The sequence below is a fragment of the Bombina bombina genome, chromosome 7 (genome assembly GCF_027579735.1).
Source record: "Bombina bombina isolate aBomBom1 chromosome 7, aBomBom1.pri, whole genome shotgun sequence".
Taxonomy (NCBI): Eukaryota; Metazoa; Chordata; class Amphibia; order Anura; family Bombinatoridae; genus Bombina; species Bombina bombina.
The window spans coordinates 47,940,162-47,966,269 of record NC_069505.1 but is presented as its reverse complement, the minus strand read 5'-3'; the positions used below and the strand labels follow the sequence as shown (position 1 = coordinate 47,966,269).

The window sequence follows — 26,108 nt, the reverse complement described above, 5'->3', positions numbered from 1 at the left end:
CAACCTTAAAGTAAATAGAAACCCGGAAATGACAATGTGATTGAGTCCCATTCGCCCCAAGGCAGAACATGCAGAAAATGCTAAACAGCGATGTGCTCTGGCTGTACCGTGTAAGTTTTTCCTTAACACAGTGTAGTCAGAGTAAAGCACTATCTGAGCTGATCATAATGACCGGAAGAAAAAAAAAAAAAAAACTTTGCAGAAAGTGAAGAAGGAAAAAAAATGTCTGCCTCTGGGCCCATTCGGCTACCGCTATTCCACCGGTTTTCAGGATTACCTTGGATAGAGCAGTAAAATAATATTTACTAATTATCTAAATATTTCACCTGTGCTCTAGTTCAGCTATTTTCAAAATGTGGCCGGAGGTCAGGTATGAAAACTAGTGCGCTATTCCAACAAGCAGATTCACTATTTAAACATGGGGTATACTACTAAGTCTTGAGAAAGGCCCATTCCGGGCCAGAAGGAGGAGACTTGTCACTTGATGGTACACCATGTTTTATCCAGTGTGGTGTCATTTAACTCTAATGCTGTATGAGATTTACTTTATTCTACACATCCTCTTACTGTGATCTGGGTACTTTTTTTATATTTACTTATTCCTTGGAAGATTGTTTCATGTCATTTATAGTAGTTTGTTATATATGGATCCATATGTGAGATTGTAACAAATAAAATGATATATAGATATTAAATTATGGTTTAGGAACCACAAGAAGGTTAAAAGTGATTGTAGAGGGCTTGAAAAACAAAAGTAAAAGGATAGATAAAAATACATAGATAATGTCAAGAGGTTTAAACAATATAGTCAAGTGACTAAAGATTAGAAGAGATATATAGGTCAAACGATAAAATTAATTTTTATACCCACAGTGCAAATTAATATTCAGTAATTTGTTATTTAATTATAACATTTAAATTGCATTTATATACACTCTATAAATATATACATATTGCATAGTTACGGACAGGGTAATACTACAGAAGCTTAAAAACATATATTGTATTAACCAGATAGGTGTCTACAAATACTTATTAATTGGTCTCGGCTATACACCTAGCTTGTGTAAGGCTGAGGCGTCAGTTACGTATCCTTGTAGGTGCTCTAAGAATGGAATTGCCAAGCTTTAAACCGTTTTGCTGAAAGGAGGTCTCTGAAGGATTTGGCCCTGGAAAGCTGGCCCTCAATGGGTTGTGGCTTCTGAGGGTCATCATATGGTTCCCGGCCACATTGCTCTAAGTGCATCTCAGACGCTGCCGTCCTTGAGTCTCTACGCAACACTCTGCTTATAAACCGACCCCAGGAACCTCCATACCCTTTGGGCATCTTTCGTAGATCACAAACGCTGGTGGAGGAAGAAAAACATTGAGGAGAAGGAAGACCAATGTGTGGAGACTCTGAATGGAGCGACAGAATTTGTATGCTCTTATGGAGTGGAGGCCCAAGATCTGGTGGTAATGAAGATGTTCCAGGCCGACAACGATAATGCAAGGCCAGCTTGCAGATGTAGCGCTCAGTCTTCCAGCGTTGGTGAATTACAGAAAGTGGGGGAGGCGCCGGAAGGAACTCAAGTTGACTTGTGTCTTCTTTGTGTGTAAAACTATCATTTTGGGTGGGATAAATAGACAGAAGTGAGGAGTCCAAGGCCCCTGATAAAGAAGGAAAAAAAAAAAAGTTAGGATTTTTAAGTTATCACCTAAATGTGTTTTGCCAGAGCATTATAATATTTGTGTCTTCCCTCCCCACCTGCAGACATAGGTCTCTGTGTTCCTCCTCTAGTGCTCTGGAGCTCCCTCCTGCGATCCGTTGTGCAATCTATTGATCTGGGCCGTAGCGCAGTGCTGCGTTGTGGTGACATCAGAGAATAGGTTGTGGTGCTGGAAATGTCACTACAAAGGGATGAGCATGAGGAGGCAGAATCTAGGTCACTTGCCTCATAAAATCCTGCAGGAGAGACAAGGAAAGCAAACAGTATATAATAAATGTCCTATCTGAATAGGTTTAATATATACACATACTATGTATTAATCAGTGCTCTCCACAGAATATTCTGCCAGCTGTGTGGCACTATGAAGTAGCGGGGGCAGTGTTATATTTAATATTATATCATCTTCTGCTATCTAAAGCACAAATTAATTGCATAATGTAACAAAGTGTATTTAATGATAATTAAATTCTAGCTTAATACTGGCTAAAATGTTACCCGGGTGGTTAATAAAATCAGCCGAGTGGTACACCCACTAAAAAGGTCCTGGGGAGAACACTTAATAACTAAAGACCCAGTAAACAAAGTGCTGCCATCTAGTTCTCTTGCAAATACATAACACAAAACTGCTGTCATAGTGCTGTAGACACATGCACAATGAGCGTACCGCCCTGCTTTTCAACAAATAATATCAAGAGAACAAGGTAAAGTAAAATGTATAGAGTTGTTTAAAAGGGGACAATATACTCCAGATATCCCCTTTATTACCCATTAGTGTTTTGCATAACCAACACAGTTATATTAATATACTTTTTACCTCTGTGTTTCCCTTGTAACTAAGCCTCTGCAGACTGCCCCCTTATTTCAGTGCTTTAGACAGACTTGCATTTTAGCCAATCAGTGCTGACTCCTAGGTAACTCCACGGGAGTGAGCAGAATGTTATCTCCATGGCACATGAACTAGCAAAGTCAAAATGCACTGAGATAAGTCTGCCTTCAAGGGCATAGAAATTAGCATATGATCCTACCTAGGTTTAGCTTTCAACAAACACTACCAAGAGAAGTAAATTGGAAAGTTGTTTAAACTTGCATGCCCTATCTGAATCATGAAAGTTTAATTTTGACGAGACTGTCCCTTTACGATTACATGCCCTAGATCAGCGTTTCTCAGCCCTCAAGTACCCCCAACAGGCCAGATTTTTTAGAACCAGTGCACAGGTGAAGTAATCAGCTGATGGGTAAGAGCAGGTTAGTAACCATGGTTACTGTTACGCTGATTACCTCACCTGTGCTCTAGAACAGCTATAATAAAAAGCTGTCCTGTTGGGGTTACTTGAGGGCCGAGGTTGAGAAACACTAGCTGAATAATGAAAAGAAAAACCACCTTTCATGCCCCTTTAAACAAAGGCCAAATAACCTCACCAAGGAAAGAGCACAAGAGTTGCATAGTCTATTCGGAAAGCGGCAACTGTCTCAGCCAAAAGTAAATCACACAACTACTGGACCACTTAAAGTGACGGTAAACGATCTATAAAAACTGCCAATATCTAGTGCTGTAAGCACTGGACCACTTAAAGTGACGGTAAACGATCTATAAACTGCCAATATCTACTGCTGTAAGCACTGGACCACTTAAAGTGACGGTAAACGATCTATAAACTGCCAATATCTACTGCTGTAAGCACTGGACCACTTAAAGTGACAGTAAACGATCTATAAAAACTGCCAATATCTAGTGCTATAAGCACTGGACCACTTAAAGTGACGGTAAACGATCTATAAAAACTGCCAATATCTAGTGCTATAAGCACTGGACCACTTAAAGTGACGGTAAACGATCTATAAACTGACAATATCTACTGCTGTAAGCACTGGACCACTTAAAGTGACGGTAAATGATCTATAAAAACTGACAATATCTACTGCTGTAAGCACTGGACCACTTAAAGTGACGGTAAATGATCTATAAAAACTGACAATATCTACTGCTGTAAGCACTGGACCACTTAAAGTGACGGTAAACGATCTATAAACTGACAATATCTACTGCTGTAAGCACTGGACCACTTAAAGTGACGGTAAACGATCTATAAACTGACAATATCTACTGCTGTAAGCACTGGACCACTTAAAGTGACGGTAAATGATCTATAAACTGACAATATCTACTGCTGTAAGCATTACTTTATCAACCACATTTTTTAACGCTAACTGCACCACAGTTTATAATTCTTCCCTCCGCCCCCTTATGCTTTGAGTGACTTAGAGCGGTTCCACACACTATAAATCATAGTAGTTGTGCACTGCTGAGACAGAATATTAGAATGCGCTTTTTGCTGTATATAAATGCAGGTAAAGACCGTATAGAGGCTCACATGACCCACATGTATTGCGCAACAAAAGCGCACACGGAGCTGCTATTCACTTCAGCCAGCTGGCTACAATGCTTATTGGTTAAAGGGTAATACGTCATAGAAAAATACATTTAAAAAGTAGTGGATGAAGGACGTTGTGTACATTTCACCGACAGCGATGTTACCTAGGGATATATACCTACATGAAGGTAATGTAGAAGACAAAAAAAGCGCTAGTATATTATAACATTAAAAGGGGACAGTAAAGTGAAATCTAAATGACTGAGAAACAAGCACCAAAACATTGATTATTATTGTATTCTTATCACTATTAAAAGGGACAGTCTAGTATAAATTAAACTTTCATTATTCAGATAGGACTTTTAATTTTAATCAACTTTCCAATTTACTTTTTTCTCTTGGTATTCTTAGTTTAAACTAAACATAGGTAGGCTCATATGCTAATTTCTAAGCCTTTGAGGGCTGCCTCTTATCACAGGCTTTTTAAATCTCTTTTCAACACAAAGAGACAGAAAGTACACGTGGGCCGTATAGATAACACTGTGTTCAGGCACAGGGGGTTATTTAAGATTTAGCACAAAGCAATGCTAAATTTAAGACAATAGATAATAAACAGTCACAGTCAGGTGATCAGGGGGCTGGAAGAAGGTTCCTAGATACAAGGTAATCACAGAGGTAAAAAGTATATTAATATAACTGTGTTGGTTATGCAAAACTGGGGAATGGGTAATAAAGGGATTATCTATCTTTTAAACCAATAACAATTCTATGGTAGACTGTCCCTTTAAAGGGTAAAAACTTACATATTCTAAAAAGTTAGTAATATGGGGTTGATAGTCATAAAATTGCATGTTCTATGTGTTTATCCCTTACAAAAGGAATTAAATGCACAGAAGTGCAGCTCGGGACCCACTGCTGATCCAATCAGCGGTGCAAGATCTTACTATTGGTTTAAATGTGCCCAATAAAAAAAACCCGGGGAGATCTATAAACTACAGTTCTGTTACCCTGATAGGAACATTATTTACAGATATTCCAGCTTCTCTGTACCTGAGCTTGGTGTAGACAGACACTTCCCACTCATCCGTCTTGTGAACAGCAGATCACTGGTGACACCTGAACTTCCTAATCGGAGACGAGGAACCCAAGAGCCAGAGCCAATCCTATTCAGGCTGGGATGGTCATAGTGCGGGGTGGGGAGTGGGATCTGGAGTAGAGACAAAAACACATTCATTTTCTATACACACATCACCTAACACAAAATAAAATTATCATTTTGTTAGCAAAATAAAATGGTTTACAGGCCAGACCTATTGCGCTTATCAAGCAATGTGTAGCATGTTGCAGAGTCAAGACTTGATCCTGTAGGATCCACTGCACCCCCAGAAAAAAAAAGGCAAATGAGTAATTTACCAAATGACTGCTTTTCTGTGTTTCTGAATAAAGAATTGTCATTGCAATGCTTCATTATAACTTTTTAGCTAAAAATGTGATCAGTAAATAAAATAGTATAAAATTATAATTAGAAGGTTCACAAATAATTTATACTTAAAAAGGGATAGAAAAGTCAAAATTAAACCTGCATGATTCAAATAAATTTGCACGGTCTAAGACACTTTAAGATTCACTTCTATTTTCAAAAGTGCTTCATTCTTTTGGTATCCCTTTTTAAAAAAACAATATGCACATATCCTACACTAGTGGCGCTAGCTGCTGATTGGTGCCTGCACAGGTCTCTTGTGATTGGCTAACTAAATGTGTTCAGCTAACTGCCAGTAGTGCAATGCTGCTCCTTTAGCAAAACAAATGATAATAAAGCAAATTTGATAATAGAAGTAAAACTATAAAGTTGATTGAAATTGCAAGCTCTGTCCAATCCATGTAAGAAAATGTTGGGGCTTCCTGTCCCTTTAATGATGTGATATCAGATCAGTATGTGGAATATAAATATGACTTGACAGGGGGGACTAGCTATCAAGATTGCTTGGTTGTAGACTGTCATTATTTGGTCAAAATATTTGAAAAATAAAAAATGTATATATTAAAAAAAAAAAAAAAAAATGTAAATGTTGCCCTTTCCTATGTGTGATCTGAGCTCACTGTCCCTTTGCAATTTTAAAGTAAACAAAAACTACACAATCATACAATTAAGGAAGGGATGTATTATCTTTAGTTAATACCATTTCCTCTGCTGTTTGCAGAAGACTTTGCCCTGTATTTAGGGATACATACACCTTAAACAAATACACACACCTTCTACACACAGATAATAACAGGGGAAGATTTAGACAGGTTCCCTGTGTATTGCTGCTACTGGTATTGATAGGTTCCCTGTGTATTACTGCTACTGGTATTGATAGGTTCCACGTGTATTACTGCTACTGGTATTGATAGGTTCCACGTGTATTACTGCTACTGGTATTGATAGGTTCCACGTGTATTACTGCTACTGGTATTGATAGGTTCCACGTGTATTACTGCTACTGGTATTGATAGGTTCCACGTGTATTACTGCTACTGGTATTGATAGGTTCCACGTGTATTACTGCTACTGGTATTGATAGGTTCCACGTGTATTACTGCTACTGGTATTGATAGGTTCCACGTGTATTACTGCTACTGGTATTGATAGGTTCCACGTGTATTACTGCTACTGGTATTGATAGGTTCCCCGTGTATTACTGCTACTGGTATTGATAGGTTCCACGTGTATTACTGCTACTGGTATTGATAGGTTCCACGTGTATTACTGCTACTGGTATTGATAGGTTCCACGTGTATTACTGCTACTGGTATTGATAGGTTCCACGTGTATTACTGCTACTGGTATTGATAGGTTCCACGTGTATTACTGCTACTGGTATTGATAGGTTCCACGTGTATTACTGCTACTGGTATTGATAGGTTCCCCGTGTATTACTGCTACTGGTATTGATAGGTTCCCCGTGTATTACTGCTACTGGTATTGATAGGTTCCCCGTGTATTACTGCTACTGGTATTGATAGGTTCCCCGTGTATTACTGCTACTGGTATTGATAGGTTCCCCGTGTATTACTGCTACTGGTATTGATAGGTTCCCCGTGTATTACTGCTACTGGTATTGATAGGTTCCCCGTGTATTACTGCTACTGGTATTGATAGGTTCCCCGTGTATTACTGCTACTGGTATTGATAGGTTCCCCGTGTATTACTGCTACTGGTATTGATAGGTTCCCCGTGTATTACTGCTACTGGTATTGATAGGTTCCCCGTGTATTACTGCTACTGGTATTGATAGGTTCCCCGTGTATTACTGCTACTGGTATTGATAGGTTCCCCGTGTATTACTGCTACTGGTATTGATAGGTTCCCCGTGTATTACTGCTACTGGTATTGATAGGTTCCCCGTGTATTACTGCTACTGGTATTGATAGGTTCCCCGTGTATTACTGCTACTGGTATTGATAGGTTCCCCGTGTATTACTGCTACTGGTATTGATAGGTTCCACGTGTATTACTGCTACTGGTATTGATAGGTTCCCCGTGTATTACTGCTACTGGTATTGATAGGTTCCCCGTGTATTACTGCTACTGGTATTGATAGGTTCCCCGTGTATTACTGCTACTGGTATTGATAGGTTCCCCGTGTATTACTGCTACTGGTATTGATAGGTTCCACGTGTATTACTGCTACTGGTATTGATAGGTTCCACGTGTATTACTGCTACTGGTATTGATAGGTTCCCCGTGTATTACTGCTACTGGTATTGATAGGTTCCCCGTGTATTACTGCTACTGGTATTGATAGGTTCCCCGTGTATTACTGCTACTGGTATTGATAGGTTCCCCGTGTATTACTGCTACTGGTATTGATAGGTTCCCCGTGTATTACTGCTACTGGTATTGATAGGTTCCCCGTGTATTACTGCTACTGGTATTGATAGGTTCCCCGTGTATTACTGCTACTGGTATTGATAGGTTCCCCGTGTATTACTGCTACTGGTATTGATAGGTTCCCCGTGTATTACTGCTACTGGTATTGATAGGTTCCCCGTGTATTACTGCTACTGGTATTGATAGGTTCCCCGTGTATTACTGCTACTGGTATTGATAGGTTCCCCGTGTATTACTGCTACTGGTATTGATAGGTTCCCCGTGTATTACTGCTACTGGTATTGATAGGTTCCCCGTGTATTACTGCTACTGGTATTGATAGGTTCCCCGTGTATTACTGCTACTGGTATTGATAGGTTCCCCGTGTATTACTGCTACTGGTATTGATAGGTTCCCCGTGTATTACTGCTACTGGTATTGATAGGTTCCCCGTGTATTACTGCTACTGGTATTGATAGGTTCCCCGTGTATTACTGCTACTGGTATTGATAGGTTCCCCGTGTATTACTGCTACTGGTATTGATAGGTTCCCCGTGTATTACTGCTACTGGTATTGATAGGTTCCCCGTGTATTACTGCTACTGGTATTGATAGGTTCCCCGTGTATTACTGCTACTGGTATTGATAGGTTCCCTGTGTATTACTGCTACTGGTAGGTTCCGCATTTAGCACAGCAATGTAAAGCATCACTATGGTTTCAGCTGTATACAACAATGTTTAGTACTTGGCTAATTGGTCAGCTTTACTGCCCTGGTTTAGTTTCTGGATAATTAAGATTTAGCAAACAGCCAGTGTCCCATCTCACCTCTCTCCCAAACAATGGGTTGTGGTTCTGCTCCTCTGGTTCTGCGTTGAAGTACCTGGCTCTCTCCAGCTCCTCAGGTGGAGTTTTCCTATATCTGACTTCATGGTTCGCATTTTCCTCTGTGAGATCAGCCATCCGGTATCTAACACGGTCCTGATCCGGTTTAATTCTTCGTTGCTTGACTTCCTGGCGCGGTGCTGGTTCCGTGGGGTGATGTTTTATGGACTCCGCGTCCTGCTTATGTTGTGACATCACAAAGTCATTTGTAACCCACTTCTCGAGGATCCGCTCAGGAGGGAATTTACCTGATATGTCCAAGTCATTGGGATCCTGTCCCAGGAGGTTTCTCAAGTACTGGACCTGGGTTAAGCGGGTTCTTCCAGGTCTAGCTTTACTTATCTGTTCTGGTAGAACTTTAGCTTGTGGTGCCCCCTTGTCTGGGGTCTCAGATGACTGAGATCTTCTACACCGGACCACCTCTGCTTTCTTCAGGTTATGTGTGTCGGTTCCCTTTAAGCCCAGTTCCGCCACCTGTAACCGCGGTTCTGATTGCAGAGCCTCTCTCACGCGCTTCTCTGCTTCTTGTCTCATTACATGGAGGTCTCGCAGGTTCGCGGTGGTCTCCTCCAGACTCTGGTAGAGCCAGAACTGATCTACTTCCGCAGAATGCTGTGGGGGAGGTAGGGGACCCATCACACCCGAACCCTAAAAGAATCCCAGTGCAATAAATAGGTCTCAGTAACAACCAGAGGAGCTACACATGCAGGAAGCTCCAGTTTACACAAATCCAATGAACCATAAAGAGCTGTTGGTGTAACAAATATAATAATAATAATAATAATAGGCCAGATGTGGTACTGGCTCCTCGCTAGACTTAGCAATACTCAGGCTCCTCGCTAGACTTAGCAATACTCAGGCTCCTCGCTAGACTTAGCAATACTCAGGCTCCTCGCTAGACTTAGCAATACTCAGGCTCCTCGCTAGACTTAGCAATACTCAGGCTCCTCGCTAGACTTAGCAATACTCAGGCTCCTCGCTAGACTTAGCAATACTCAGGCTCCTCGCTAGACTTAGCAATACTCAGGCTCCTCGCTAGACTTAGCAATACTCAGGCTCCTCGCTAGACTTAGCAATACTCAGGTTCCTCGCTAGACTTAGCAATACTCAGGCTCCTCGCTAGACTTAGCAATACTCAGGCTCCGCTGGTTTTTTAAACATTATGGTTTAAGCTGCTACTTCTAATCACCCAGATGTTAATGTCAGAGCTCGGGGACATTAGCAAATTCCGATATTAAATGTCCTGCTGTGGGGACAGTTCCCCGGATCTGATGGTGAAAAGCTCCAGGATCGCCGGTACCGGAGCCCCCTATCGCTGGTGCCTGATGCCCGCTGTGCCCCGCTTGTTGCCAGCCATGTTTTCCTGCCCTGGGGATCTGTATTTCTTTGTGTCCACGCGTCGTGCGCCAGGGATTTAAATCCCAAAACGTCACGCGTGCCCTGATAGGTTGGTGAAAAGTGCCTAGTTACGTCACACGTGCCCTGATAGGTCAAAGGGTAGTAAAGGGGGAGGGGCTGAGTATATGTTGTGAAGAGGGAAATTTAACTTTTGGGTAAAAGCGACAACGTGATTTACTGACAGGAGCTGCAGCACTGACACTACACAGCACTGGGCTAGTGTAAGTTACAATTCACAGCACTGGGCTAGTGTGACTGACAATACACAGCACTGGGCTAGTGTGAGTGACATTACACAGCACTGGGCTAGTGTGACTGACAATACACAGCACTGGGCTAGTGTAAGTTACAATTCACAGCACTGGGCTAGTGTGACTGACAATACACAGCACTGGGCTAGTGTGAGTGACATTACACAGCACTGGGCTAGTGTGACTGACAATACACAGCACTGGGCTAGTGTAAGTTACAATTCACAGCACTGGGCTAGTGTGACTGACAATACACAGCACTGGGCTAGTGTAAGTTACAATTCACAGCACTGGGCTAGTGTGACTGACAATACACAGCACTGGGCTAGTGTAAGTTACAATGCACAGCACTGGGCTAGTGTGACTGACAATACACAGCACTGGGCTAGTGTAAGTTACAATTCACAGCACTGGGCTAGTGTGACTGACAATACACAGCACTGGGCTAGTGTAAGTTACAATTCACAGCACTGGGCTAGTGTGACTGACAATACACAGCACTGGGCTAGTGTAAGTTACAATTCACAGCACTGGGCTAGTGTGACTGACAATACACAGCACTGGGCTAGTGTAAGTTACAATTCACAGCACTGGGCTAGTGTGACTGACAATACACAGCACTGGGCTAGTGTGTGTGACTGACAATACACAGCACTGGGCTAGTGTGTGTGACTGACAATACACAGCACTGGGCTAGTGTGTGTGACTGACAATACACAGCACTGGGCTAGTGTGTGTGACTGACAATACACAGCACTGGGCTAGTGTGTGTGACTGACAATACACAGCACTGGGCTAGTGTGTGTGACTGACAATACACAGCACTGGGCTAGTGTGTGTGACTGACAATACACAGCACTGGGCTAGTGTGTGTGACTGACAATACACAGCACTGGGCTAGTGTGTGTGACTGACAATACACAGCACTGGGCTAGTGTGAGTGACATTACACAGCACTGGGCTAGTGTGAGTGACATTACACAGCAATGGGCTAGTGTGAGTGACATTACACAGCAATGGGCTAGTGTGTGTGTGTTACAATGCACAGCACTGGGCTAGTGTGTGTGAGTTACAATGCACAGCACTGGGCTAGTGTGAGTGACAATACACAGCACTGGGCTAGTGTGAGTGACAATACACAGCACTGGGCTAGTGTGAGTGACAATACACAGCACTGGACTAGTGTGACTGACAATGCACAGCACTGGGCTAGTGTGAGTGACAATACACAGCACTGGGCTAGTGTGAGTGACAATACACAGCACTGGGCTAGTGTGTGTGAGTGACAATGCACAGCACTGGGCTAGTGTGACTGACAATGCACAGCACTGGGCTAGTGTGTGTGAGTGACAATGCACAGCACTGGGCTAGTGTGAGTGACAATACACAGCACTGGGCTAGTGTGTGTGAGTGACAATGCACAGCACTGGGCTAGTGTGTGTGAGTTACAATGCACAGCACTGGGCTAGTGTGAGTGACAATACACCGCACTGGGCTAGTGTGACTGACAATGCACAGCACTGGGCTAGTGTGTGTGACTGACAATACACAGCACTGGGCTAGTGTGAGTGACAATACACAGCACTGGGCTAGTGTGACTGACAATGCACAGCACTGGGCTAGTGTGTGTAAACTACAATGCACAGCACTGGGCTAGTGTGAGTGACAATGCACAGCACTGGGCTAGTGTGACTGACAATACACAGCACTGGGCTAGTGTGTGTGAGCTACAATGCACAGCACTGGGCTAGTGTCTGTGACTGACAATACACAGCACTGGGCTAGTGTGTGTGTGAGCTACAATGCACAGCACTGGGCTAGTGTGAGTGACAATGCACAGCACTGGGCTAGTGTGAATGACAATACACAGACAGCACTGGGCTAGTGTGAGTGACAATGCACAGCACTGGGCTAGTGTGACTGACAATGCACAGTACTGGGCTAGTGTTACTGACAATGCACAGCACTGGGCTAGTGTGAGTGACAATGCACAGCACTGGGCTAGTGTAAGTTACAATACACGGCACTGGGCTAGTGTGAGTGACAATGCAAAGCACTGGGCTAGTGTGTGTGAGTGACAATGCACAGCACTGGGCTAGTATGTGTGAGTGACAATGCACAGCACTGGGCTAGTGTGTGTGAGTGACAATGCACAGCACTGGGCTAGTGTGTGTGACTGACAATGCACAGCACTGGGCTAGTGAGAGTGACAATGCACAGCACTGGGCTAGTGTGTGTGAGTGACAATGCACAGCACTGGGCTAGTATGTGTGAGTGACAATGCACAGCACTGGGCTAGTGTGTGTGACTGACAATGCACAGCACTGGGCTAGTGAGAGTGACAATGCACAGCACTGGGCTAGTGTGTGTGAGTGACAATGCACAGCACTGGGCTAGTGTGTGTGACTGACAATGCACAGCACTGGGCTAGTGAGAGTGACAATGCACAGCACTGGGCTAGTGTGTGTGAGTGACAATGCACAGCACTGGGCTAGTGAGAGTGACAATGCACAGCACTGGGCTAGTGTAAGTGACAATGCACAGTACTGGGCTAGTGTGAGTGACAATGCACAGCACTGGGCTAGTGTGTGTGAGTGACAATGCACAGTAGTGGGCTAGTGTGAGTGACAATGCACAGCACTGGGCTAGTGTGAGTGACAATACACAGACAGCACTGGGCTAGTGTGAGTGACAATGCACAGCACTGGGCTAGTGTGAGTGACAATACACAGCACTGGGCTAGTGTGAGTGACAATGCACAGTACTGGGCTAGTGTGAGTGACAATGCACAGCACTGGGCTAGTGTGTGTGAGTGACAATGCACAGCACTGGGCTAGTGTGTGTGACAATGCACAGCACTGGGCTAGTGTGAGTGACAATGCACAGCACTGGGCTAGTGTGTGTGAGTGACAATGCACAGCACTGGGCTAGTGTGTGTGAGTGACAATGCACAGCACTGGGCTAGTATGTGTGAGTGACAATGCACAGACAGCACTGGGCTAGTGTGAGTGACAATACACAGACAGCACTGGGCTAGTGTGAGTGACAATGCACAGCACTGGGCTAGTGTGAGTGACAATGCACAGCACTGGGCTAGTGTAAGTGACAATGCACAGTACTGGGCTAGTGTGAGTGACAATGCACAGCACTGGGCTAGTGTAAGTGACAATGCACAGCACTGGGCTAGTGTAAGTGACAATGCACAGCACTGGGCTAGTGTGAGTGACAATGCACAGTACTGGGCTAGTGTAAGTGACAATACACAGCACTGGGCTAGTGTGAGTGACAATGCACAGCACTGGGCTAGTGTGTGTGACTGACAATGCACAGTAGTGGGCTAGTGTGTGAGTGACAATGCACAGCACTGGGCTAGTGTGTGTGACTGACAATGCACAGTACTGGGCTAGTGTGAGTGACAATGCACAGCATTGGGCTAGTGTTACTGACAATGCACAGCACTGGGCTAGTGTGAGTGATAATGCACAGCACTGGGCTAGTGTTACTGACAATGCACAGCACTGGGCTAGTGTGAGTGATAATGCACAGCACTGGGCTAGTGTGAGTGACAATGCACAGCACTGGGCTAGTGTTACTGACAATGCACAGCACTGGGCTAGTGTGAGTGACAATGCACAGCACTGGGCTAGTGTGAGTGACAATGCACAGCACTGGGCTAGTGTGAGTGACAATGCACAGCACTGGGCTAGTGTGAGTGACAATGCACAGCACTGGGCTAGTGTGTGTGAGTGACAATGCACAGCACTGGGCTAGTGTGTGTGACAATGCACAGCACTGGGCTAGTGTGAGTGACAATGCACAGCACTGGGCTAGTGTGTGTGAGTGACAATGCACAGCACTGGGCTAGTGTGAGTGACAATGCACAGCACTGGGCTAGTGTGAGTGACAATGCACAGCACTGGGCTAGTGTGTGTGACTGACAATGCACAGTACTGGGCTAGTGTGAGTGACAATGCACAGCACTGGGCTAGTGTGTGTGACTGACAATGCACAGTACTGGGCTAGTGTGAGTGACAATGCACAGTACTGGGCTAGTGTGAGTGACAATGCACAGCACTGGGCTAGTGTGAGTGATAATGCACAGCACTGGGCTAGTGTGAGTGACAATGCACAGCACTGGGCTAGTGTTACTGACAATGCACAGCACTGGGCTAGTGTGAGTGACAATGCACAGCACTGGGCTAGTGTGAGTGACAATGCACAGCACTGGGCTAGTGTGAGTGACAATGCACAGCACTGGGCTAGTGTGTGTGACTGACAATGCACAGTACTGGGCTAGTGTGAGTGACAATGCACAGCACTGGGCTAGTGTGAGTGACAATGCACAGCACTGGGCTAGTGTGAGTGACAATGCACAGCACTGGGGTAGTGTGAGTGACAATGCACAGCACTGGGCTAGTGTGAGTGACAATGCACAGCACTGGGCTAGTGTGTGTGACTGACAATGCACAGTACTGGGCTAGTGTGAGTGATAATGCACAGCACTGGGCTAGTGTGAGTGACAATACACAGCACTGGGCTAGTGTGAGTGACAATACACAGCACTGGGCTAGTGTGAGTGACAATACACAGCACTGGGCTAGTGTGAGTGACAATGCACAGCACTGGGCTAGTGTTACTGACAATGCACAGCACTGGGCTAGTGTGAGTGACAATGCACAGCACTGGGCTAGTGTGTGTGTGTTACAATGCACAGCACTGGGCTAGTGTGAGTGACAATGCACAGCACTGGGCTAGTGTGAGTGACAATGCACAGCACTGGGCTAGTGTGTGTGAGTGACAATGCACAGCACTGGGCTAGTGTGAGTGACAATGCACAGCACTGGGCTAGTGTGAGTGACAATGCACAGCACTGGGCTAGTGTGAGTGACAATGCACAGCACTGGGCTAGTGTGTGTGAGTGACAATGCACAGCACTGGGCTAGTGTGTGTGAGCTGACAATGCACAGCACTGGGCTAGTGTGTGAGTGACAATGCACAGCACTGGGCTAGTGTGAGTGACAAAATGCACAGCACTGGGCTAGTGTGAGTGACAATGCACAGCACTGGGCTAGTGTGAGTGACAATAGCACAGCACTGGGCTAGTGTGAGGTGACAATGCACAGCACTGGGCTAGTGTGTGTGAGTGACAATGCACAGCACTGGGCTAGTGTGAGTGACAATGCACAGCACTGGGCTAGTGTGAAGTGACCAATAGCACAGCACTGGGCTAGTGTGAGTGACAATGCACAGCACTGGGCTAGTGTGAGTGACAATACACAGCACTGGGCTAGTGTGAGTGACAATGCACAGCACTGGGCTAGTGTGTGAGTGACAATGCACAGTAGCTGGGCTAGTGTGGGTGAGTGACAATGACACAGCACTGGGCTAGTGTGTGTGACTGACAATACACAGCACTGGGCTAGTGTGAGGTGACAATGCACAGCACTGGGCTAGTGTGAGTGACAATGCACAGAACTGGGCTAGTGTGTGTGAGGGACACATGCACAGCACTGGGCTAGTGTGAGTGACAATGCACAGCACTGGGCTAGTGTGAGTGACAATACCCAGACAGCACTGGGCTAGTGTGAGTGACAATACACAGACAGCACTGCACTAGTGTGAGTGACAATGCACAGCACTGGGCTAGTGTGAGTGACAAATGCACAGTCCACTGGGCTAGTGTGTGTGGTGACAATTGCACAGCACTGGGGCTAGTGTGAGTGACAATGACACAGACAGCTCTGGGCTAGTGTGAGTGTACAATACACAGCACTGGGCTTAGTGTGTGTGACTGACAATGCACAGCACTGGCTTAGTGGTGAGTGACAATACACAGCACTGGGCTAGTGTGAGCTGACAATGCACACACGGGGGCTAGTGTGAGTGATCAAAGCACAGCACTGGCTAGTGTGAGTGATAATGCACAGCACTGGGCTAGTGTGAGTGACAATGCACAGCACTGGGCTAGTGTTACTGACAATGCACGAGCACTGGGCTAGTGTTAGTGACAATGCACAGCACTGGGCTAGTGTGAGTGACAATGCACAGCACTGGGCTAGTGTGAGTGACAATGCACAGCACTGGGCTAGTGTGAGTGACAATGCACAGCACAGGGCTAGTGTGTGTGAGTGACAATGCACAGCACTGGGCTAGTGTGTGTGACAATGCACAGCACTGGGCTAGTGTGAGTGACAATGCACAGCACTGGGCTAGTGTGTGTGAGTGACAATGCACAGTACTGGGCTAGTGTGAGTGACAATGCACAGCACTGGGGCTAGTGTGAGTGACAATGCACAGCACTGGGCTAGTGTGTGTGACTGACAATGCACAGTACTGGGCTAGTGTGAGTGACAATGCACAGCACTGGGCTAGTGTGTGTGACTGACAATGCACAGCACTGGGCTAGTGTGAGTGACAATGCACAGTACTGGGCTAGTGTGAGTGACAATGCACAGCACTGGGCTAGTGTGAGTGATAATGCACAGCACTGGGCTAGTGTGAGTGACAATGCACAGCACTGGGCTAGTGTTACTGACAATGCACAGCACTGGGCTAGTGTGAGTGACAATGCACAGCACTGGGCTAGTGTGAGTGACAATGCACAGCACTGGGCTAGTGTGAGTGACAATGCACAGCACTGGGCTAGTGTGTGTGACTGACAATGCACAGTACTGGGCTAGTGTGAGTGACAATGCACAGCACTGGGCTAGTGTGAGTGACAATGCACAGCACTGGGCTAGTGTGAGTGACAATGCACAGCACTGGGGTAGTGTGAGTGACAATGCACAGCACTGGGCTAGTGTGAGTGACAATGCACAGCACTGGGCTAGTGTGTGTGACTGACAATGCACAGTACTGGGCTAGTGTGAGTGATAATGCACAGCACTGGGCTAGTGTGAGTGACAATACACAGCACTGGGCTAGTGTGAGTGACAATACACAGCACTGGGCTAGTGTGAGTGACAATACACAGCACTGGGCTAGTGTGAGTGACAATGCACAGCACTGGGCTAGTGTTACTGACAATGCACAGCACTGGGCTAGTGTGAGTGACAATGCACAGCACTGGGCTAGTGTGTGTGTGTTACAATGCACAGCACTGGGCTAGTGTGAGTGACAATGCACAGCACTGGGCTAGTGTGAGTGACAATGCACAGCACTGGGCTAGTGTGTGTGAGTGACAATGCACAGCACTGGGCTAGTGTGAGTGACAATGCACAGCACTGGGCTAGTGTGAGTGACAATGCACAGCACTGGGCTAGTGTGAGTGACAATGCACAGCACTGGGCTAGTGTGTGTGAGTGACAATGCAAAGCACTGGGCTAGTGTGTGTGAGTGACAATGCACAGCACTGGGCTAGTGTGAGTGACAATGCACAGCACTGGGCTAGTGTGAGTGACAATGCACATCACTGGGCTAGTGTGAGTGACAATACACAGCACTGGGCTAGTGTGAGTGACAATACACAGCACTGGGATAGAGTAGGTGATAATGCACATCACTGGGCTAGTGTGTGTGAGGGACAATGCACAAGCACTGGGCTAGTGTAAGTGACAATGCACAGCACTGGGCTAGTGTGAGTGACAATGCACAGCACTGGGCTAGTGTGAGTGACATTACACAGCAATGGGCTAGTGTGAGTGACAATGCACAGCACTGGGCTAGTGTGAGTGACATTACACAGCAATGGGCTAGTGTGAGTGACAATGCACAGCACTGGGCTAGTGTGTGTGAGTGACAATGCACAGTAGTGGGCTAGTGTGTGAGTGACAATGCACAGCACTGGGCTAGTGTGTGTGACTGACAATGCACAGCACTGGGCTAGTGTGAGTGACAATGCACAGCACTGGGCTAGTGTGAGTGACAATGCAGATTGCATTGCATTGCTAGTGTGAGTGACAATACACAGACAGCACTGGGCTAGTGTGAGTGACAATGCACAGCACTGGGCTAGTGTGAGTGACAATACACAGACAGCACTGGGCTAGTGTGAGTGACAATACACAGACAGCACTGGGCTAGTGTGAGTGACAATGCACAGCACTGGGCTAGTGTGAATGACAATGCACAGACAGCACTGGGCTAGTGTGAGTGACAATGCAATGCACAGAACTAGGCTAGTGTGAGTGACTGCACAGCACTGGGCTAGTGTGAATGACAATACACAAACAGCACTGGGCTAGTGTGTGTGACTGACAATGCACAGTACTGGGCTAGTGTGAGTGATAATGCACAGCACTGGGCTAGTGTGAGTAACATTACACAGCACTGGGCTAGTGTTACTGACAATGCACAGCACTGGGCTAGTGTGAGTGACAATACACAGCAGTGGGCTAGTGTGAGTGACAATACACAGCACTGGGTTAGTGTGAGTGACTATGCACAGCAGTGGGCTAGTGTGAGTGACAATACACAGCACTGGGCTAGTGTGAGTGACAATGCACAGCACTGGGCTAGTGTGTGTGAGTGACAATACACAGCACTGGGCTAGTGTGAGTGACAATACACAGCACTTGGGCTAGTGTGTGTGACATTACACAGCACTGGGATAGAGTAGGTGACAATGCACAGCACTGGGCTAGTGTGAGTGACAATGCACAGAACTGGGCTAGTGTGTGTGAGGGACAATGCACAGCACTGGGCTAGTGTGAGTGACAATGCACAGCACTGGGCTAGTGTGAGTGACAATACACAGACAGCACTGGGCTAGTGTGAGTGACAATACACAGACAGCACTGCACTAGTGTGAGTGACAATGCACAGCACTGGGCTAGTGTGAGTGACAATACACAGACCGCACTGGGCTAGTGTGAGTGACAATGCACAGCACTGGGCTAGTGTGAATGACAATACACAGACAGCACTGGGCTAGTGTGAGTGACAATGCACAGCACTGGGCTAGTGTGTGTGACTGACAATGCACAGTACTGGGCTAGTGTGAGTGATAATGCACAGCACTGGGCTAGTGTTACTGACAATGCACAGCACTGGGCTAGTGTGAGTGACAATACACAGCAGTGGGCTAGTGTGAGTGACAATGCACAGCACTGGGCTAGTGTGAGTGACAATGCACAGCACTGGGCTAGTGTGTGTGAGTGACAATGCACAGCACTGGGCTAGTGTGAGTGACAATGCACAGCACTGGGCTAGTGTGTGTGAGTGACAATGCACAGCACTGGGCTAGTGTGAGTGACAATGCACAGAACTGGGCTAGTGTGAGTGACATTACACAGCACTGGGATAGAGTAGGTGATAATGCACATCACTGGGCTAGTGTGAGTGACAATGCACAGCACTGGGCTAGTGTGTGTGAGGGACAATGCACAGCACTGGGCTAGTGAGAGTGACAATGCACAGCACTGGGCTAGTGTAAGTGACAATGTACAGCACTGGGCTAGTGTGTGTGAGGGACAATGCACAGCACTGGGCTAGTGTGAGTGACAATGCACAGCACTGGGCTAGTGTGAGTGACAATACACAGACAGCACTAGGCTAGTGTGAGTGACAATGCACAGCACTGGGCTAGTGTGAATGACAATACACAGCACTGGGCTAGTGTGAGTGACAATGCAGATTGCATTGCATTGCTAGTGTGAGTGACAATGCACAGCACTGGGCTAGTGTGAGTGACAATACACAGACAGCACTGGGCTAGTGTGAGTGACAATACACAGACAGCACTGGGCTAGTGTGAATGACAATGCACAGCACTGGGCTAGTGTGAGTGACAATGCACAGCACTGGGCTAGTGTGAATGACAATGCACAGCACTGGGCTAGTGTGAGTGACAATGCACAGCACTGGGCTAGTGTGAATGACAATACACAGACAGCACTGGGCTAGTGTGAGTGACAATGCACAGCACTGGGCTAGTGTGAGTGACAATACACAGCACTGGGCTAGTGTGTGTGACTGACAATACACCGCACTGTGCTAGTGTGAGTGACAATGCACAGCACTGGGCTAGTGTGAGTGACAATACACAGCACTGGGCTAGTGTGTGTGACTGATAATGCACAGTACTGGGCTAGTGTGAGTGACAATACACAGCACTGGGCTAGTGTGTGTGACTGATAATGCACAGTACTGGGCTAGTGTGAGTGACAATACACAGCACTGGGCTAGTGTGTGTGAGTTACAATACACAGCACTGGGCTAGTGTGTGTGAGGGACAATACACAGCACTGGGCTAGTGTGAGTGACAATGGACAACATTGGGCTAGTGTGAGTGACAATACACATATAGCACTGGGCTAGTGTGAGTGACAATGCACAGCACTGGGCTAGTGTGAATGACAATACACAGACAGCACTGGGCTAGTGTGAATGACAATACACAGACAGCACTGGGCTAGTGTGAGTGAGTAACAATACACAGCACTGGGCTAGTGTGTGTGAGTGACAATGCACAGCACTGGGCTAGTGTGAGTGACGATACACAGACAGCACTGAGCTAGTGTGAGTGGCAATACACAGACTGCACTGGGCTAGTGTGAGTGTAGGTGTAAGTGGTATATGTGAGTTAGTGCACTGGCTAGTGTGAGTGTAGTTATAGATTTTAGTGTGAGACTGCACTGAGCGTAAGTGAGAAGTGAGGAGATTGAGTATGTATCAGTGTAAATAGTATATGAGATCAGTGTGAATAGTATCTGAGATAAGTGTAAATAGTATCTGAGATTTAGTGTAAATAGTATCTGAGATCAGTGTAAATAGTATGAGATCAGTTTAAATAGTATGAGATCAGTGTAAATAGTATGAGATCAGTATAAATAGTATATGAGATCAGTATAAATAGTATATGTGATTAATGTAAATAGTATCTGAGATCAGTGTAAATAGTATGAGATCAGTTTAAATAGTATGAGATCAGTGTAAATAGTATGAGATCAGTGTAAATAGTATGAGATCAGTATAAATAGTATATGAGATCAGTATAAATAGTATATGTGATTAATGTAAATAGTATCTGAGATCAGTGTAAATAGTATATGAGATCAGTGTAAATAGTATATGTGATTAATGTAAATAGTATATGAGATCAGTGTAAGTAGTATATGAGATCAGTGTAAGTAGTATATGAGATCAGTGTAAGTAGTATATGAGATCAGTGTAAATAGTATATGAGATCAGTGTAAATAGTATATGAGATCAGTGTAAATAGTATATGAGATCAGTGTAAATAGTATATGAGATCAGTGTAAATAGTATATGAGATTAGTGTAAATAGTATATGAGATCAGTGTAAATAGTATATGAGATTAGTGTAAATAGTATATGAGATCAGTGTAAATAGTATATGAGATCAGTGTAAGTAGTATATGAGATCAGTGTAAATAGTATATGAGATCAGTGTAAGTAGTATATGAGATCAGTGTAAGTAGTATATGAGATCAGTGTAAATAGTATATGAGATTAGTGTAAATAGTATATGAGATTAGTGTAAATAGTATATGAGATCAGTATACATAGTATATGAGATCAGTATAAATAGTATATGAGATCAGTATAAATAGTATATGTGATTAATGTAAATAGTATCTGAGATCAGTGTAAATAATATATGAGATCAGTGTAAATAGTATATGTGATTAATGTAAATAGTATTTGAGATCAGTGTAAATAGTATATGAGATCAGTGTAAGTAGTATATGAGATCAGTGTAAGTAGTATATGCGATCAGTGTAAATAGTATATGAGATCAGTGTAAATAGTATATGAGATCAGTGTAAATAGTATATGAGATTAGTGTAAATAGTATATGAGATTAGTGTAAATAGTATATGAGATCAGTATACATAGCATATGAGATCAGTGTAAATAGTATATGAGATCAGTGTAAATAGTATATGAGATCAGTGTAAATAGTATATGAGATCAGTGTAAATAGTATATGAGATCAGTGTAAATAGTATATGAGATTAGTGTAAATAGTATATGAGATTAGTGTAAATAGTATATGAGATTAGTGTAAATAGTATATGAGATCAGTATACATAGTATATGAGATCAGTATAAATAGTATATGAGATTAGTATAAATAGTATATGTGATTAATGTAAATAGTATCTGAGATCAGTGTAAATAGTATATGAGATCAGTGTAAATAGTATCTGAGATTTAGTGTAAATAGTATATGAGATCAGTGTAAATAGTATATAAGATCAGTGTAAATAGTATATGAGATTAGTGTAAATAGTATATGAGATCAGTGTAAATAGTATATGAGATCAGTGTAAATAGTATATGAGATCAGTGTAAATAGTATATGAGATCAGTGTAAGTAGTATATGAGATCAGTGTAAATAGTATATGAGATTAGTGTAAATAGTATATGAGATCAGTGTAAATAGTATATGAGATTAGTGTAAATAGTATATGAGATCAGTGTAAATAGTATATGAGATCAGTGTAAATAGTATCTGAGATTTAGTGTAAATAGTATATGAGATCAGTGTAAATAGTATATAAGATCAGTGTAAATAGTATATGAGATTAGTGTAAATAGTATATGAGATCAGTGTAAATAGTATATGAGATTAGTGTAAATAGTATATGAGATCAGTGTAAATAGTATATGAGATTAGTGTAAATAGTATATGAGATCAGTATACATAGTATATGAGATCAGTATACATAGTATATGAGATCAGTGTAAATAGTATATGAGATCAGTGTAAATAGTATATGAGATTAGTGTAAATAGTATATGAGATTAGTGTAAATAGTATATGAGATTAGTTTAATAGTATGATATTAGTGTAATTAACATCTTGGTTGCTACAATTGTTTTTCAATAGCCAAATTCCACCCACCAATTGCCTTTTTTCGGAGGAACCAATTTTGGCTTTAGTCTGTAGCTGACAAGGCTTGCCACAGTCATTAGGTTTGTATAAAGTGCATTGTTTTGCAGTTCTTATTTGCTAAAGCCAATTAGGGAATTATATGTAGCGGGATTAGCCTTGAAGAGTCTGCAGGGTACTGTTTCAGTCCTGAGAATTAGAAAAGCCATTTTTCTGAGCTAAATTACATGAAAGGGAGACAAAATAAATACTTAACGTATATTGTAAAGTTTTTTTAACACTCCAAATGAAACCCTTTTATTTTAAAAGCTCAATGTGTTTACTGTCCTTTTAAGCAGCCGAATGACACAAATGTAAAGTGCAGAGTAAGGTTATATGACATCTGAAACTGAGGAGGCAATAAAAACTCAGTGAAATCATGTGACCGATCAGAAATGACACAGTGGGCGGAGACTTGACGATTATGAGTTATATGTTTTGTGTGAGAGACTAACTTTAACCCCTTGGCTTCTACTAAGTATAAAGCAAATTTCATTTATATTCTTATGCCCCTATAATGCTGTAAAAACCTGAACAAACACTTTTATATTTAATTGCTGCATAACCTGGTACTGTCTGTTTTTTTTCTTTCTGGTGTTGTTGGACTGAATAATTCTGCAAAGCAGTGGTTCCGATTTTTAGAATATTATGTGCATCATGCGCGCCCAAACTTCTACAGGAAACCAATTAACCCCTTTATGACCGGCACAAGTTTTTAATGTCTGAACAAAGTTCCGATGTAAACACTTGCTGCAAAAATGAATTCATGGGTTCTTTGATGCAATCGTGTTATTTCAAGGCAGGGGTCGGATCATGGGGGAACTGCCTACGTTGCTAGTCGTGCCCCCAGTACGATCTTGGGGTTGGCTGCAGGATGCCGTCTTTCAGCGTTAAAGCCCAGCGCTGTTAGTATGGCATGGACCGTCCTAACGGTGTGAAGGAGTTAACAGCTCTCAGACTGCCAATACTATAAATTAAGTTAAAGGGACATTGTACATTAGATTTGTCTTTGCATAAATGTTTTGTAGATGATGCATTTATATAGCCCATCTGGGAGTGTTTTTGTAACAATGTATAGTTTTGCTTATTTTTAAATAACATTGTGTTGATTTTCAGACTCCTAACCAAGCCCCACATTTTTAGATGTATACTGATGTCTACAGATTTCTGCTTGCTCCTGTTTGTGGGAAGGTCTGCTCTCAGCCCCTTTCAGTGTATGTCCCAGCCTAACCTCCTCAACAGAGCTAAACTGGGAGCTTCTATGTAAATTTTTAAAAGGTTTTATACTGGATTTTTATATCAGTATCTGTGCATATTCTTCTTTATAGTAGTGTCTGTTACATGCAGTTATATAACAATTGGTGTATACTGTCCCTTTAAAGGAACATTAAAGCATGATTCAGATAGAGCACACAATTATAAACAACTACCCAATTTACTTTATCTAAATGTGCACAATATTTTATATGTACACTTTCTGAGGCACCAGTAACTACTGAGCATGTGCAAGATTCACAGTATAATACATATATGCATTTTGTGATTGGCTGATGGCTGTCACATGGTGCAGGGGAAGGAAAATTTAACTAACTGAAATTTATCAGAATAAAAATCAAATCTGCTGCTCATTTGAATTTCAGACTAAATGCTATTGCATTGTCTTTTTATAATGCATTTGTTGATTATACAATGCTACCGCATTTACTAGTCCTTTAACCCCTTTGTGGCGGAATAATAGTGATCACATGTAAACACTATTCATGAAAATATATGGTTGGGATCGCATCATGGGGGACTTCCTACGCTGCTAGGCCGATCCTTGTTTTCGTCAGAAGGGGAGGCTACCGGGCACCTTATATGGTAGGAGGTTCCATGCCGTCCTAATGGCGTTAAAGCCCAGCACGGTTAAGACGACAGGGAACGCCCTAACGGCGTGAAGGGGTTAATAAAAAATGTTTCCTATTGGTGTAAATGCTTATACTATTCAAAATAAAATGCCCTATGTTTTCAATGGCATCAGTGGGTACAGCTATAATAACAAAAAGCCCCCTTTATTCCTAAACATCAGCTGCTTTTACTTGTTATTGATATAATTGGGTATAATAATGGTATCATCTTTTTTTTTTTTTTTTTTTTAAAACCTCTGAATGTCTGCGGTTGTCAAGGGTTTTACTAGCGCAGCTTCGCTAACAGCGGGAAGGCCGAATAAGTACTGCAGGCCTCACTTCCAGAGACAGATATAGGTCCAGAATACTAGTGGAGCGTCCCTCTCGAACGTTAACTTCACTAGAAGTAAGCTTTCTGCCCATGTCAGGTTGTGCTCGTATTAAACGTTGAAAGCGAACTGTTTTAGCTCACGCGCTAACCCGATGCTCATAAAAAGCTGAACTTACAATATCCTATTCCCCCATAGAAGTTAATGGAGCAAAATAAGTGTGGGGGAGGGGGGAAACTAACACTCTACTCCTGCACAAACCCGATCGCATATTCTCAAGTGAACTAACCCGACATAAAAATATTAATATTTCACATTCTAATGTTCTTCACATAGCAGAATATGTTCTATTTATTCACAAATACATATTTCTATATATATACAGTATATCTGATGGTATTTTGGTACAATACATAATTATCTATACATACTGTATATATGTGTGTGTGTATATATATATATATATATATATACAGTATATATACATATATAAAGTGTATGTTTAGATATATATATAGGAATATCTATTTAAAAATACTTAGAACATATTCTGCTATGTCTTATGTGTGTACATGTAGGAAGGTTGGC

General features: G+C 43.5%; 1 protein-coding gene across 1 annotated transcript; it reads right to left on the bottom strand.

The window, feature by feature from the left end:
* Positions 1–879: 879 nt before the first annotated feature.
* LOC128636204 (uncharacterized) lies at positions 880–9,453 on the bottom strand. The gene is made up of 4 exons (XM_053689249.1): positions 8,761–9,453; positions 5,132–5,288; positions 1,748–1,945; positions 880–1,650 (listed from the first exon to the last, which is right to left on the bottom strand). Exons 1-4 carry the CDS (start codon positions 9,451–9,453, stop codon positions 1,106–1,108), a joined length of 1,593 nt encoding a protein of 530 aa, XP_053545224.1. The 3' UTR covers positions 880–1,105.
* Positions 9,454–26,108: the final 16,655 nt, after the last annotated feature.